The sequence below is a fragment of the Pongo abelii genome, chromosome 5 (assembly GCF_028885655.2).
Source record: "Pongo abelii isolate AG06213 chromosome 5, NHGRI_mPonAbe1-v2.0_pri, whole genome shotgun sequence".
Lineage (NCBI taxonomy): Eukaryota > Metazoa > Chordata > Mammalia > Primates > Hominidae > Pongo > Pongo abelii.
Genome location: NC_071990.2, coordinates 72,849,365 through 72,866,690, shown reverse-complemented (window position 1 = coordinate 72,866,690; position 17,326 = coordinate 72,849,365). Strand labels below are relative to the sequence as shown.

The window sequence follows — 17,326 nt, the reverse complement described above, 5'->3', positions numbered from 1 at the left end:
AGTTTAGAGAATTTAGTTTCTACTAAAATCAGACCATATACATTTTCTCTCTTTGTTGCTCAGAAAATGAAACAATAATATATGCATAAAATAAGGAAATCTTTAAACAATATGAACTGCTGAAGACACTAAAACATGTGTTCTGTCATTTTTTTCCATCATCAAACTTAAAATATAGGCTACTGCTAATCAAGTTAAATTAAAAAATTAGTAAAGGATTCAGTATGATTTAAGTGTTTAATTTTTAAAAAATCTTATAAAAGGTAAAATATTCTTTTAACACATAAAATGCCATATTGCAATGAGATTTTTAAATTTTATTTTCTTCCTTTGTCACTTTGGAATAAGATGTTTCTAGGCCTACATCCCTTCTGTTAAATGACCATCTAAAATTCAATCATCCAGCAAAACTCACTCAGCAAAAACTGAGTGCATGCCATGAACCACTGTCACTAGGTGTTGGGGATAAAACTGTAAGAAAATTAAATTTTTAGGATGCAGCAAACTATATATAATCAAAATACTATTCATTTAATAAAAGGGGTATAAATAGAGGAGGTTCTCAAATCCAAGATTTTTGGACAATGATCTCTCTTTATCGGATACCTTGTTCTATACTGCTGCTTCTCACTGGCACTTGTGGGAGCTGTCTTCCCCTGCGACTGCTGAACGATGTGTCTGCTGGAGGAGATTGTGTTGGACTTCTCTGTCGGTGCATTCTGCAGGCAAAAAGCAAAGTGGGCATGAAACAATGAAATTCCAATGTGGTCTGACAAAAATCTTTTCCTCCTTTCTGTTACGATTAAAATAGACATAAACCCCCTCACTGGGCCAATGGGAGCAGAATCAAACACTTTTTATGATATGTGTAAATGGAATATTACAAAAAGGGGTTAAATGAGATAGGGCAATGTGCACCACACACAGTTCTACATAATGAATTCTTAAACTGAGTAGAATCCAATTCACTCCTTTTCATTAACTTTCTAGTAAGTTGTTCTACCTGGGCAAGTTATTCAGTTTTGGCAGTACTGAACCAAATATATCTAATTACAGCCTCTGGATCTTAACAATATGGATAAATGAGGTAAGAAAGGCTGTTGCCTAAACTGCTACTCTTAAATTGATATTGACTATAGAATTATTTATAACTGATAAGAATTCTAGCTGCAGACTTTTATAAATTACCACTCACTTGTACTTTATTTCTAAATAGGAACAAATTTGAAAGATATTTAAAATAATCCTGGACATATGTTATGAAATACACTGGTGCTAGCATTAAAATTACAAATAAAAGTTTGAGAAGTGTGCCGATATATTACTACTGCCCAGGATTAAGCGGACTTCCATCTGTTGGCATTTAAACACTTTTCAAACTAAAGAACTTTAAAACACTCTAACACTTTACTGAACACATATAAAAGATTTTTAAAATTTCCTCTTATGCTTTTTAAAGTAAGCACACATTTAACTCCAGGTAATTTATCATAAAAATTTCACATAATTAAAAAAATTATATATGAATATGCCACAAACACATGAAAGGACATAACACAGCCAAATTTAATTTTCAATGAGAGCTAATTGGCAGAAACTATAGAATACCACCAGCACAGTGAAGATAGATGCAAGTAATAGAGGATGTGGGAGAGATTTAAGTGTCACAAAGAAAGGATTAAAAGTTATGGTGTCAAAATGAGTGAAAGCTTCGAGGGCTCAGGAAGGTACAACACCACACCAACACCCGGAGGCAGGACATGAATGCTGAGGGGGACACTGAATAGCGACCTTGTCAGAAGCGGAGAAGGTGGCGCCGACCCTCCAGGGACAAGGTGGTGCATAGAACACAGTGTTCTGATACTAGAGTGCTCACTCGACCTTGAGCGAGCAGGATGTTTTCCCCTAATGACTGGCTGATCAGTTGCTCTTGGGGCTGCGTGTCCCCTTCTAGAAAGACATGTTGGGAGAACCCTAAAACATTAGGGCCAAAAAAGATCTTCAGTCAGCAGGTTCACATTAACTTTGATACCAACACATTTGTCCAAGGAAAACCTGGTTACTCGTACATGACAGTAATTTCAAAGAAGAAAACCCATCACGCAATTATTGAAATGGAATTCAAATCAAACTGACAAGTTATTATTGCAAATGTGAACGCCATGTGGTTTTTAAAGACTAATTGGTATTGCTCTAATGTAATAAACCTCTTGTATGTTCCACCAAGGGCAGAGACTCCTGTCTCTGTTTTTTTTTTTGTTTGTTTTGTTTTGTTTTATAGAGCTGTATCTCGAGTGCCTACAACACAGCTGCACAGATAGCAAGAGCTCAATAAAGGTATGTTGCTTGAATGAGTGACTGTAATTAGGATGATGAATACAGGAAAGCTTCAAGTGCTTGTCTTCAAGAAGAAATACTGTAGGCCTCTATATTTTTACAATGTTCATAATTTTACTCTGTAATAAGCAAGACTACGCCAAAAACAACAAAAGAAGCCTGCCTTTTGAGGTTAATCTAAGTAGACAAAAATTAAAACAATATAAGGTGGAGAATGCTCCATTAATTATACATCTGATTAAATATAAATGGCTTAAATATGGATAAAAACATGTTCTCTCAGATATAACAATACCTGAAAATGTATGTGTCCATATTTTGACAACTATATTACTATGGTGTTTAAAATTATTATAAAGCCAATTAATGAATTAAAAATAAACAACTGATGTTTATATAGATGTACTTTTTTTTTTTAATGCATGGTTTTGCCTTTTTCATTGATTTTGGTATATATTTTAAATAAAATGCATGATTAAAATATCTAGCAGGTATTATTTTGATGAAAGAATAAAATGATACCTCATCCCTTTTAAAGCAATACTGTAAAATTCACTGAGTGACTAAAAATGTGTGAGAATAAAGAATACATATTTATCAGCAAAAGCACACAAAGGAGTGTCATTCAACTTCTATTCAGATTGGCAATTTTTCTTTTAAGTAAAATGATTTTTATAGCTATAATGATTTTGATTCTGAGTATCTTATTCATTTAAGAACAACAAAACAGGAAAATATCAAGTTGAAGATAACAAAAAGATGTTCAGCTTAGGTCTTTAATAAAGGTGTATTTTACTTTCTTAAGCCATAAATTAATGCTTTATCACATCGTAATTCAAACGCTGAATCCTGGGCTGTTACCTCAATTTCCAAATTAAAATAAAAAGTAACTCACAGTGTTCTATATATTAAAACTGTTTATTCCAAATTGGCTTTTCACATTAACTCAACTACATAGAATTAATTTCTATGGGATAGAGTACATGACCAAGTCCTTTCCAGTGATGAGAGTTTTATCTATCACTCCTTAAAAGTCATTATCATGACAATAAACTTCAATCTTTCTTCAAGATACTCTTTCTAAACATGGCTTGCAAATGGAATTATACAGTTTTCACCTTAGTACTGAGAAATTTCATGGATATTACAATTTCACTTAAATCTTGCTCCATTCCTTAAAGCAATTCACAAGCACTAAAAGAAAAACTCAAATGTGACTTGAAATGTAAATAATTTAGGTGAACTTTCTGTGGCACCAAACTAAATGGCAAAAGTATAAAAAGCAATTTCAGGAGCAAATAAATGGCTTCCTGGGTGAATATTCACAGCTCAACCACATATAGTGTTCCATCTCCTGAGCCACAAGGCTTGCAGTGTCTGAAAACAGCCTGTAATGTTTGAGGTTAATCGCTTAGCACAAGATATGTTTTTTTCCTTGACATGAAAAGTCCCTCAATAATGAAAGAGTTCCTGCCCCCAGCCACTCTGTAACAAGCATGAGATCACAGACCAAAGGAGAAGCACAGAAAGCCACTTTGCCAGAGGAAGAAAGGAATGTGGTAGCAATGCTGAATTATGAAGGGGAAGCTGGGTAGAGGAAAAATGCAGAGGTTAGAGAGAGAAGAGCAAGGTTTTGCAGAGGAGAGATAATAGAACCAAGTATAGTTTGTTTTTAGGCAAGAGGAAAGGACGATTAATCAAGAAATTCTGAGGTACAGAGCGTAAAGTTGAAAGAATCCAGGCTGTTGTGCCCTGATCTTTTCAATGAAATGGGATGTGCTAAGAATGTAAGGATGTAAGAAGAATGATAGAGATTTAGAACAACCTGTTAGAGAATGAAACAGGGAGTGTAGGATGGATAAATAACATAACAGTAACAGCTATTTCTTACTGAGCATCAATATAGGGTCATGTATTCATGCCAGGAACTGAAAAAGTGTTTGTGCGCATATGCAGGCATGCATGTATTCATGCATATATGTATCTATATGTTTATACACACAAGTATATACATATGTACCTTTTTGGATTCTCACACACTAAGAAGCGTTATTACTATTTTATTTATTTTATTTATTTTATTTTATTTTATTTTATTTTATTTTATTTTATTTTATGATTGAGGGTCATAGAGTGACCTGGAGAAAGATAAACAGCTAAGATGTGGTAGAGGCAGGATCCACACAGGTCTGTTCAGCTCCAATGCTTGCTCTCTTTTCTGTCTAGTGAGATAGGATTGTTTGTGTATCATGAGAAAAAAATGGTAATTTCACATCTCAGGATTTACCATGAATCTTTAACACAAACCATATGTCCAAGTATCAAATTATTTGGCAGGACTTAACAGAACTGTGTTTGAGAGTCTGTGGAATCAAAATATATGGACAATGGTATTTAACAAATACCTACTCTATTATGTATATTTACATCTCCTCATTTTTAAAAAATGAGGTTTGCGGCCACGCGTGGTGGCTCATGCCACTATGGGAGGCTGAGGCGGGTGGATCACAAGGTCAGGAGTTCAAGAGCAGCCTGACCAACATGGTGAAACCCCGTCTCTACTAAAAATACAAAAATTAGCTGGGCGTGTAGCGTACACTTGTAATCCAGCTACTCAGGAGGCTGAGGCATGAGAATCACTTGAACCCGGGAGGCAGTGGCTGCAGTGAGCCAATATCGTGTGACTGCACTCCAGCCTGGGCGACAGAGCAAGACTCCGTCTCCAAAAAAAAAAAAAAAAAAAAAGGTTTGCAGAGCAAAAGTTTAATTCAAACTTATGTATGCCTGACTCTAGTTCACCATCTTCAAGTATGTATCTAAACATTTACCACTAAGTTCAATCCATGCCTACTCTCCTTCATCTAAGACTAGAGTTTTGATTTATACTTAAGTAAAACATACTTCTCAATAAAAATGAGTCTTTAGTCAGACATTTTTGTTGCTGCAAATGGACTTGCAGTAAATTGCTTCTACCAAAGCCTAAAAACAATGTAGTCCTGTTATTTGTTTTTGTTTTTAAACAACTTGTTAAAGGATGGACATGTATGTGGTATTTAAGGTCAAATTTTCAAAGTGGTTCCTACTGTGCTGGTCCCTTACAGGCCCACACAGGCTCTTTTGCAAGAACACACCATAAAATGCATATGTAAGCAATTCTAAATAGCAGTCCAAATACAGAAATGAAGCATCCTCAAGTTAGAATGTAGAGTGTAGTTTCTACAGGAAGAAAAGTCACTAGAATGGAATGCAGAAATGATGGGCAGCAGTTCTCACGGATGAATTCACATGAAGATGAAAAGCTAGACTTTTATCTTATCAAGAAGCTTCCCAAGAAAATATGATGCATTTCTTTAAGTGGCTTGACACAAAAGATATAAATCAGTTCTACTTGTCTCCTAACGACAACTGGTCATCATCACTTTCAAAATATATTCTTACAAGGCTATCTGTCATGAGGTTACATTTGTTGAGGGCAATAAAAAGCCTTTAAAATTATGATCATTAAACAGCAAATTTCGCCAGAAACCAGTGCAAAACTGTGTAGTATGACTCCTTTTGGGAAGTTATCAACTCTCAAAGGCCAGGAGTCAGTGTCCAAAGCATTTATACTGTGTCTTCGGTTCATGTGTAGCTAGATGTAAATTCAAGGTATCTTCTTGATAGCTCTTATTCAGAGCTAACATAAATTAGAAAACCCAAGCCAGTTCTTCTTTTGTAACCTGCTACTCAACAATTCACAAAGAAACTAGGCATGTAGTTTACACTCTAATAGAAATCAATGAAAAGCTTTAATTATAATCAAACACATCTAAAAGGTTACAGCTTTCTATTTTAAACTATAAGTAAAGTAAAGGCAAGAGTACTGTGAATATGATTCGTAAGTGTCATACATTTGAAAATGAAAGTCAATCAAATCCTTGCTATTCTGATTGGAGGATTTGTGTTTATCCACAGATTACATTTCAGAGTTGCAAAGGCAGATGCCTCAATATCACTAATCTGGAGTTAAGCACCTCCAGCTGACACTGGCATCATCTATCATTTTCTAAAATAGTATCTTATTGCCAAAAAAACTTGTTCACTGATATATCCTTAATATATAACTACACACAGTAGTCACTCAACTAGCATTTTTTTTTTTTTGAGATGGAGTTTTGCTCTTGTTGCCCAGGCTGGAGTGCAATGGCGCAATCTCGGCTCACCGCAACCTCCGCCTCCCAGGTTCAAGCGATTCTCCTGCCTCAGCCTCCCGAGTAGCTGGGATTACAGGCATGCGCCACCAGTCCCAGCTACTTTTGTATTTTTAGTAGAGATGGAGTTTCTCCATGTTGGTCAGGTTAGTCTCAAACTGCCGACCTCAGGTGATCTGCCCGCCTTGGCCTCCCAAAGTGCTGGGATTACAGGTGTAAACCACCATGACCAGCCTCAACTAGTATTTTTAAACAATGAATGAAAGAATACTGAATAGAATTAAAAGAATACAACTTCAAGGAAAAGGTTTAATCATGTCAAAATAATTGAAATTGTGTAGAGGGGGCTGAAAATGATGGTTGAAGATTGAAAATTTATCTAAGAAATTATAGTTATTTACAATGATGGTAAAGAAATTGCAGTTAACTGAGCTGGGATTAAAGAATGTGAAAATACAAACATTGTTTCATCAAAGGCTATCTATCTATCGATTGATCAATTTCCTTCCTCAAAGTCCAACTCCTTTTACTACTCAACACTTTTCATGAGTCCTCTGTATCCTTATTCCATTGTGAATCAAGTTCCCTAAATAGTCAATATCTCCATGGACCACTGTCCAGAAATAAATTTCATCTCCCTTTTACCTACCACATCCCTTGATATGTCTCACAGCTACTCATTTTTCAGATCTCAACTCAGTGTGAACATCCTCTGGAAAGCTTTTCTTTTTTGCTACTTCCTATTTTATTACTTGAACTTAGCACATAGTTGGTACATATCTGTTAACTGAATGAATCACTGAATTGTACAAATTCTATCTCTACTAGGCCTATTGAGATAGCCTGGCTGATGCCTTGCATCTACCCCTAGATCCTTTGATCCACCTTCCAAAAATCAGTCAAAGTGATCTATAATTTTGGGACTCAAAACTGATCCTCTGCCTCCCATGTTTAACGCACATCTGTGGCTCACAGATCAATAAAGAAGTTGAAATTCTTTAGCATGGTATTAACATGGCATAGTGATGTCATTCATTTAACCTCTCAGAATTTCTCCAATTTTATTTTCAGGCCTCTTTTCTATCCACTGAATTCTGTTCTCCATCCCAAAACTGGTATCATTTCCCCAAACTCAAGATAATACTTCCAATCTCAGTGTTTTCTCACATTGCCCCCTCTTAGAATACTCCACTCTTCACACATACTTTTATGTATCTGGATTTAGCTCAAGGGACATCTGTTTATGAAGCATTTCCTAATTTCATCCTTACTGCACAACTTTCCTTGTGTTCATACTGTACCTGTGCATGCCTCTATAATGAAAGCTATGATACTTGAATACACTCATTCATTTACATCTGTGTCCCTTTACATGCTCTCAATCATTGTTGGATACATGAATGGGTGAATGAATATATGTTAGTTGCAATTCTTAGGTCTTTTAACACTATGTTAAAAAAAAGTGTCAATATGTTGTACCTAAAAATATTTAAAACCTTTGTGGAATTGGACAAATTGCAAACAAAAGGTTAGCAATCCCTTATAATTTTACACTAACTCAATGTATATCCTTGGTTATAATATACCAGTAGAATATTAGAATATACATTTGTAGAAAAGTGATTTTTTTAAAAGATGGCATTATTTAGATAAATAAGACAGTCAATAATTTGCATATTCCAGGCACTACATTCATTGGTAACATTTAAAATGACATCAGAAACAAAATATTAATGTCCTAATATGTATATAGGAAAGAGTATGGATTTAATCCTTATTAGTAATCAGAATGATCACTAAGAGAAATATATAATTATTTTTTAAACCCTAAGATTTAAGAACCGCCTTGAAATTATCCTTCTCTTACTTCTTCAATGAGATCCTTTCCATTTAGGGGTAGGTTTAGTTACATGAATGCCTTTAAACATCACAATTTGTGTTTAAGAACTGATCATGTAAAATGAGTGACAGCACCCCTAAATATATTCATAAAATGGAAGATGTCAGCACACCACAACACCAAGCCTACCTTTCTGCATCAGAGGCAGTGCCTTTCCTAGTCTGTTTTTGGATGCTAGATCTTTCAGACTTTCTGGAGTGCCTGTGGAATGAAATGTTAAACACAAAATATATGATGAATAAAGCTACATTAACATCATACAATGATAAACACAATAGACATGAAAAATGGCAACTATATTACCTAAATGATTTTGTCAGTCAGTACTTTTCAAAACTAAGTAAACAAATAAATGAATGAATGAATGAATGAATAAAATGAAAACCAGAATTGGTGCCAAGTGGAAGACACAAGTTGCCCAATAGAAGACACGAGAAGCTGACATTTCATTAGTCTAGACAAGTATGTCTACAACAATGATCTAATATGAACCCCTACTGAGCAACTCGGCCTCTGCTGATGAGAGCAAACCAATGCAATGGTGAAATGTAATAATGATAAATGTGATGATGGTAATAGTTTAGGTGCTGAAAGGCTTCAAAGGGGTGAAATGCCCCCTACTTTTACAAGTTGAAACTTGGTGCTACAGATTTTTTTGTTTTGTCCCCCACAAATTGTGAAGAAAAGAGAAGAAAAATGCTACAGTTAAAGATGTTTTATATAAATGAAAGTATTTATATAAACTATTAAAATCATTTTAAAATTTTTCATAAAGATGCTTTTATAAATTATGTAGCATTTTTAAAAGCATATAGCATTTCAATCACATTACAAATCATAGTCCCCAGTTTATTCTACTTTTTAAAAGTACATATGTGCACTGAACACTTGAAATGCATTTTTCCTACAGAAATAATTTTTCTATAAAAAGTTTGCTTCCCCACAGCAGCTTACATATGTCTAATTAGCCTAAAATGTCTGAAGTACCATATATTTGAAATAAGTAATATAAAATATTGTGGTCAAGAAGCTCACACTTACTATAAAAAAAAGAGAAACCCTAAGAATGCGTATTTAATATTAATTATTATCTACAAATTAAGCTTATTTTTCTTTACTGATATCCCTTCCTCCCAACAATGTTGAGAAAAATATCTGTCTTTACTTATTAATGTGTGACATCCTAATTAAGTATCTAGTATATACCAAGTTCTGCTAGGCACTAGGAACACATATCAAGGTACAAGCCTTCACAGGCTGTTACAGAGTTCTGGGACTGCTCATCTCTCCCAATCTCTTCCGCTTTCGCCAGAAATTGTGTTCTGACTCTCTTGCCCCTTCAATTCAGGGTTTCAGCTGTGTGTTTTCAGACTCATGTTAATCTGACATCCCACTTTTAAGATAAAAAAGGAAGAAACAGAGGAGTGAGACATCATATTCCCTTACCAGTTGGAAAAGAGCATACTCAATATATTGAGAGATAACTATGTCAGGCACTGAGGGGGACATGAACTTATTTAAACTCCATGAAAATCCTTTAAGAATGTGTCATTTCCATTTTATAGATGAAGAAACAGGCTCAGGGAAAGGCTACTCAGTTAGAAAGTGGCAAAGCTAGGATTAAAATCTAAGTCTATCTGGCTCCTAAGCTGTTTCCATTATATACTATACAGCAAAGAGAGTGGAAGAGATAGATTCTGGCACATGCCTTATGTGTGTATCTTTGTTCTGGAAGGAAGAAATGAAACCATGAAATCAGGTGCTGGGATATCACTAATAGATGACTCTCTCTGACATTAAGGTTCTTATTTACTTTATTGCTTCTATGGTCAGGAGAGGGGATCATGGGTGATAGGGGGGCAGAGACTTCATGATTGATTTCATGGCTGAAATCAATGGGACATGGTTGTTGGGAATGGAATCTTGTTCCTGACGCACAGGGAAGAAGGCATAAGCACAGTGGGAGGACGAGAAGTAAGGGGAGAAGAGAGGATTGGTAATTAGATCTGCAGGCTCAGGAGGTACTGGAGCTCAAAATAAAAATATAGTTATGGGAAATTTATGCTTGGTCCCCACAGTGCTCAAGGCAACTGACTGGAAGATCAAATGCTCCTTTTCTCATCTTCAGCACAAATAGAGCAGATGAGAGTGGAGAGATTCAGGAAGACCCACAAAACTCACTGTCATTAAAATTTCCACTCATTCATTCATTCATCCAACAAATACTTGTGTATACTAGGCACTGTTCTAGGTGGTTGGAATATGTCTGTGGAAAAAAAACCACAATTATCTCTACTTTCAAGAAATGTACACTTTGTTGATACAAGACAAAAATAAACAACAAAAAGTAGCTCAAACAAGTACATTATATAGTATGGGAAAAGGCGATACATGTCAACAACAAAAGTAAACCAGGGTAAGAAGGTGGGAGTTTAGGGGCAGGAGCATATTGCAACTTTAAGTAGGGTGGTTGGAAAGGACTTACTGAAATGGTGACATTTTAGCAAAGACGTAAAGTGAAGGAGATAGCCACGTATATTGTTAGAGAAAAAGTATCTCAGGAAAAGGGAAGAAATAATAAGAAATAATAAGGGGGCAGGGGTCGAGAGGTGATTCAGATGAAAAATTTTGCAGGAGAAGGCAGAGAAATTGTGTAGAATCTGGTGGACCCTTGAATAAAACTTCTGCACAATCAAAGGGCTACAGGCATCTTTTTGAAATAGCCTGCTTCTCTTCTGATTCCTGGCAACTTCTATTAATTTCTAGACCCAATTGATATTTCATTTCCTCTGTGAAACTTTCAAACTCTTCCTCCTCTTTTCATCTCCTAAAATGTAATGGATTCATATATTAGATTATCACAGTAATCAATGATCATTATAACAGTGATTATGATATTAATAATATATAACATTTACTGAGAGCTTTCTCTGTGATAGCATGTTCACTTTATCTGCATTATCTCATATAATCTTCTTTCCAATCCAGAGGTAGGTACTACTCTTTTATCCTTTTTAAGAATAAGAAAATTGAGAGTTAGAGAATACTTTTTTCTAGCTTACATGGTCATTCAACATCTAGCCAGGAGGTGAACTGAGAGTGCATAATCTGAACAGCAGTAATCATGTTGTATCTCTGGCATAAATGGCTAAAATAATGAATTCTACAGTCAAACTGGGTGTAATCTCAGCTCTGTTTTTGGCTAGCCAGGCAATTTTGGTGAAATTACTTAATGTCTCTGTGCTTCAGTTTTCTTTTACCTAAAAAGTGGCAATAATACCACTACCACTGCACACACACACAGGTTTTGCTAATTTTAAATATTTCAGTAGTACTCAGTATTGTAGTATTTGTAGTATTACACAGAACTAGAACTGACTATGTTTTTTGCATTACTTGGAATTAGCAAGTGGTACTATTAAAATATTGCTTTAAATATTTGTTTCTTGAAGGCAAAGACTTTTCTCATTCATCTATAAAAATATAAAACTCAGAGCCAGTGCTCTATAACTGGATAACAAATATTCATGCAAAGGGTCATAATCTAACCTTTTAATTTTTGTTTTCATTTTTAACCCTCTTATTGAGGATGTCCCTTTTTTCTCTTCAAATATCAATGAAATTTACCTCCATTAAAGATTCTTCTAAAGATAACTACAAAGGATATGTCTTCTAACCCCTTAAAAGAGTACGTAAATTAAGTTAAAATGATATGCACTTAATTGCAATAATTTTCTGTAAAGGAGCAGAGAATAAAATAGAAAATTCTTATGTTATTTTCTATTTGGAATCCAAATTATAGCCAAAATATTGTATATTTTAACACAGCCATTTCTTAGAATAAATTGGATTGAGATATGTAAAATAGGAAAGATTAGAACAATCCATCTATATTCATATACCATACTACTGAAACTATTAATTGTGTAATCACAAAATAGATCACAGTAAAATGAATTACTTTCTACCTTATACCACTTTAAGTTCCCTGTGGTCAGGAATTGTGTCTGTTTGGATTGTCAGTGTAATATCAACACCTAGCATATGGTAGTTGCTCAATAATTATTTGTTGAATGGATAGTTTAAAAGGTAATATTTTGAGTATTATCATTAAATTTGAAAGCCCAAAAATTACAATAAAAAGGAACTAACTAGGGCTATAAAATCTAGTTTGCCTCAAATGAAATAAATTTAAAAATAAAACTGCATAATTTTCTGGGCTTCAGCAAAATATAAAATACTTAAATACAACATGACCTTTGGTTTACCGAATAATACATAATGAACTGTCAATCATTAGCGAGGGCCTACTGTATGTTTTAACATAATGCACGAGGCAGTATAGACTCAACTTTAGAGACTACAGGACATTAAAATTCAGCTATCCCATGTATAACCAGTTAAGTTTAGAGATGAGGAAACTTAGTCCACAAAAGTTTAAGCGTCTTATCCAAGCTATGATAGACCTTAAGTTGATGAGGATAACACCGTCACACCCCTATGTGCTCAAGTTCTCTGCTGACTCTGCCACATGTTCATTTTGAATGATTAGATGTTTATTTGAGAGATCCCTGGGCACGAGTGAACAAGACAAGACTGTTTCAGTGTTTTCATTATGTCTTATTTTAAGTTTAAATATGCTTTTTTGTTCTGGCATAAATTTTTTATCTTTACAATATTATTCATAAAGAATATTTAGTTGGTTTTAAACATGCAAGAATCAGAAATCTTGAGTTTTTCTCCCTTTATTCACAACTTAATAGTTGTGTGATTTTTGGCTTTATGCTTTCTAGTTCACAGCGTACTAAAGAAATTCTTTTAAAGCTATAAAAGTACATTCAACTGTAAGGTATAAAAGCAATTCTTTTATTATTAAATCAAAGCAAGAGTAAAAATCAGAAAATGGGATGTTTCTACTTAAACCCCAATTCTTTTGAAGTTCTATTTTCTGTGATTATTTCCTTCCTATTAATTTAGTGTGAAGATTTATAAAATGAACTGATGAAAAACAGAGGTAATTGTTAAAATCTATGTGTTTTCTTTTCCTTTTCAATAACTAATTTCAGTTAGAGTAACTCTCTAAAGACTGGTAAATAAAGCTTTTCTGAAGGCATTAAAATTTTATTAAAGGATAAAATTAATACTAAAATTTTATTAAAGGACAAAATTAATAAAATCATAATATTTAAGACTATTTTATAACAATGAAAACATAGTCTGTTCTGCCTTGGAAATACTGTAACAAAAGTCTACTACATAATGTTTTCACTTAATTAGAGCTAACACTGATATCATAAGAATATATCTGTCTATATTTTGGCTGACTACTTACATGGCTTATACTGTCTTAATGTGCAAAGCAAATCTCTATCACCCTATTTACTCATTAAGTTTGGGAAGAAAAATTAAATTTGAATAGAATCATCCTAAATAAGAGATGTTCCTATGCAGTGAAGATGGATGCATGCAATTAAGATACATTTACCTTCCTGTATATTATTGATATTTATGTATAGGACTGTAGCTTTTAAATAGACTCACCATATTTTAGTTCATGGATACATTTTGTTCATTCAAAGAAAGAGTATTTTTGAAAAGCACAGATAATAAAGGATATTATAGAGCAAAAAGAAATAATAAGTAATGTACTGTATTTATTTATAAGTGGTTCTACACTAACTTTGAAAATATGTGGCAACTGCCATGAATTCTGGAAGTAAAAAAGTTTGTGATTTGTTTGTCCCAGAATATTTTCAAAGGAGAAATAAGATTAATTCACTTTAAATCAAAAGAAACCACTTAATACTCTTGGTTGAGGTTTCTTACAGACAAGTAGCTGCTACCAACTAATAGGTATAGGTAACTACACAAATTTGGTTATCTGCAAAAGAAATTAGAGCCACTTTAGCAGAACAACTCAGGAATTACATATAGTGTGATGCTTTACTTAATTGAAAAATTTAAAGTTCTGGAAATAAGATTATTTTACTAAATATTTTTGGTATTTGAGTCATGCACTACTAAATTGTACCCTTAAAAATCATATATATATATATAGATAGATAGATAGATAGATAGACAGATTAAAAACTATTCTCAATCAAAATATTGAAGATAGTAACTGCAGTGATTTGTAAAGCCAGTGACATGTTAAAATATACCTCAAAATGTACCCAATGAAAATATTGCATTTTCTTGAATAAAACATTTACCAAAATAGTTTAAAGTTTTATTCAATAATAACTTACACTAGCCTTTCATTCTTAAAGACGATTGATTAAACTGTAAGCACTAAACTCAGAACTCTGATGCTTCAGGGCCATATTAAAATATATTTTTTCTAAAAGGCTACTTACAAATTTTGGTTAATTTCAAGCTACAACTCAATCTACATTTAATTAAAACTCATATAATTATGTATATATAGGTCCATTAGCATTTTCATGTATTAAAATAATGTTATTTATAAAGAGATGCTTTGTTATTGGAATGACGATTTTTTAAGGGTCAACATTTTTAGAAATAAAACTACAAGGAAATTTTCACTACAATTTTAAAATCGGAAACATACCCTGGAATTCCAAATTTATGTATTTTTTCTTCATCAATGTTTTAAATTTCCTCAATTTCTAGAAAATATTCTTAGATAAAACTACCTTCATGTTAATTCCAAATAAATCTATGGTATCACTTGAGAAAAACTGAGAATGCTTACTGTTAAAATTAAATTATGGAGAAATGGTTCACTAAAAATTATGTGTCTGTGTACACATACATGCTGTGGGAAACAAGAGGGCAACTAAATGCTTTTCAATTTATTGGAATGTACTGGATAATTCTCTTAAGGAATAATTTACGTTCTGCATTACAATGTTATTTTCAAAATAATCAACTATGGCCCTGATAGAAAATATCCAAAGTTGAATTGTATAAATTGTCATTAACTTTAGAATATTTTCCTGGCTACCAGTGTCCGACGATAAAAGTCACCTAATGCTGAAATTCTTATGAACATTCACTATATCCAAATCTGATGCCATATTTACTTCATTTAGAAATTGGTAGAAACTTCTGAATGAGTAAATAAAGCTGATGAGAAATGAAATGCCAGTGTTCATTATGATTTGCCAAGTGGTTGACATGGTAACCTATGAATGTAGCATTAGTTGACATAATTTATCTCTCATTTTATAAGTACATATTTGTCTTATATTTTAATAAAATTGTATTGTAAATAATTTTCTATTCTCTATACTAATAAATAATAGTATCAAGAGATGTAAAGTGTATTTATTTTGGTCGAACATAGGACTTATCTATGTTATCATAAAAAAGCAAAATATGTATTCAAAATTATGTATTTAATAATAATTTATTTTAATAATCTTATCTAAAAGGATCATTTCTGGTCCCAAAATCTATTCTTATAGTTATATATACTATCTAGACAATCAAATGGAATAATTCATATACCACTAAATTAAGCTAATAACATCTTGTGTATGTAAGAACTGAAAGTATTATTTGAATTTCCATTTTGCTTAATCAATGCCCAGATAAACTTACATTTATATTCATTACAAAGATCATCATGTTTAATTTTCCTATACTCAATCAATACAGAAGATGAAATCTACTATTTTATTTGTTTTGGAATATATACAAAGGTTTTCTAGAATTATCTTTTCTTTTTTTCTTTTCTTGGGGATGGGAGGCGGGCAGGGTCTCTCTCTGTTGCCTAGGCTGGAATGCAGTAGTATGACCATGGCTCACTACAACCCTGACCTCCTGGGCTCACAGACTGTGTGCGTACCTCACCCTTCTGAGTAGCTGGGACTACAGGCAGATGCCACCACACCCAGCTAATTTTGAAACTGTTTGCAGAGATGCAGTCTCACTGTGGTGCCCAGGCTGATCTCAAACTCCTGGGCTCAAGTAATCCTCCCCACTTGGCTTTGGCATCTCAAAGTGCTGGGATTGCAAGTGTGAGCTACCATGCCTGGCACAGAATTATCTTTTCTAAAAGAAAATTCTAAGTTCCTTGATGGCCAGGACTTTGTCTGTCTTAATCACTGTTGTGACCTAGCCATTAGAATAGGGTGCATAGTAGGGGTACAATAAGTTTTTATTGAATAAATGAGTAGCAATATAGATTTAATTTTTTATTGAATTTACACAATTATTTTATATTCTTTTTTGAGAAGACTCTACATTTGCAATACTTTTTAGATTGGTTACTAGTTTTTCTAGTCCCAGAATTTCTATCCTAGAAATCAGACAGTAGCAGAAAGAATTACATTTAATTTCCAAATATGTAAATATAAACCATATCAAGGCAAGTATCTTAGAGATTAAAAGATGCTAAAATGTTCCTGAAACCTTCATAAAATATCAGTTTGTAGTCTTTTCCAATATTTGTAAAACAACCTTAATTTTTTTCTTGGTTACAATGTTTCCTTTTTCTTTCAAGCTAAAATCCTGAGGATATCTTGATTGTTTACAAATACAGAAAATAAATTGTGTCACAGTTAACTAGGGCTTAAATTACTCTGCCATATGCACACATACTAAAAAAAATCTGTACATTTACATGACTAATTATGCTGCTTCTGAGATATCACATCTACTTATCTGCTGAGTAAATATCACCAATGTGTTGGCTGAATTTCTGCTTGAACCAGAAGAGAAGCATCTCAAACACCCAAAAACCTTTGTGACCAGTCAGGAAAACACATTTAAAGATAAAGCCTATATATATGTACACCATAAAATAGGAAAACTGGGTCAACTTCAAACTGAGAAGAATAACAAAGTAATGGAAAATATATGTTGGGCACTTCTGACACATCAGCATAAAGTGGATTCAAGGCACTGATGCTGTTTTTAAAAACCTACCTTG

At 33.4% G+C, this 17,326-nt stretch overlaps 1 protein-coding gene across 48 annotated transcripts in view; it reads right to left on the bottom strand.

The window, feature by feature from the left end:
* The window catches only part of RIMS1 (regulating synaptic membrane exocytosis 1), a 512,927-nt gene that overhangs the window by 109,307 nt on the left and 386,294 nt on the right, over positions 1–17,326 (bottom strand). For 20 of the 48 annotated variants that reach the window (XM_054557696.2, XM_054557698.2, XM_054557734.2 and 17 more), the window contains 3 exons: positions 8,557–8,628; positions 1,792–1,974; positions 607–719 (listed from right to left, as the gene is read on the bottom strand). In XM_054557696.2, coding sequence (XP_054413671.2) covers positions 607–719; positions 1,792–1,974; positions 8,557–8,628 — 368 coding nt within the window. The remainder of the gene's footprint in view (positions 1–606; positions 720–1,791; positions 1,975–8,556; positions 8,629–17,326) is intronic. The other 28 variants (XM_054557710.2, XM_063724847.1, XM_054557737.2 and 25 more) reach the window with 2 other exon arrangements.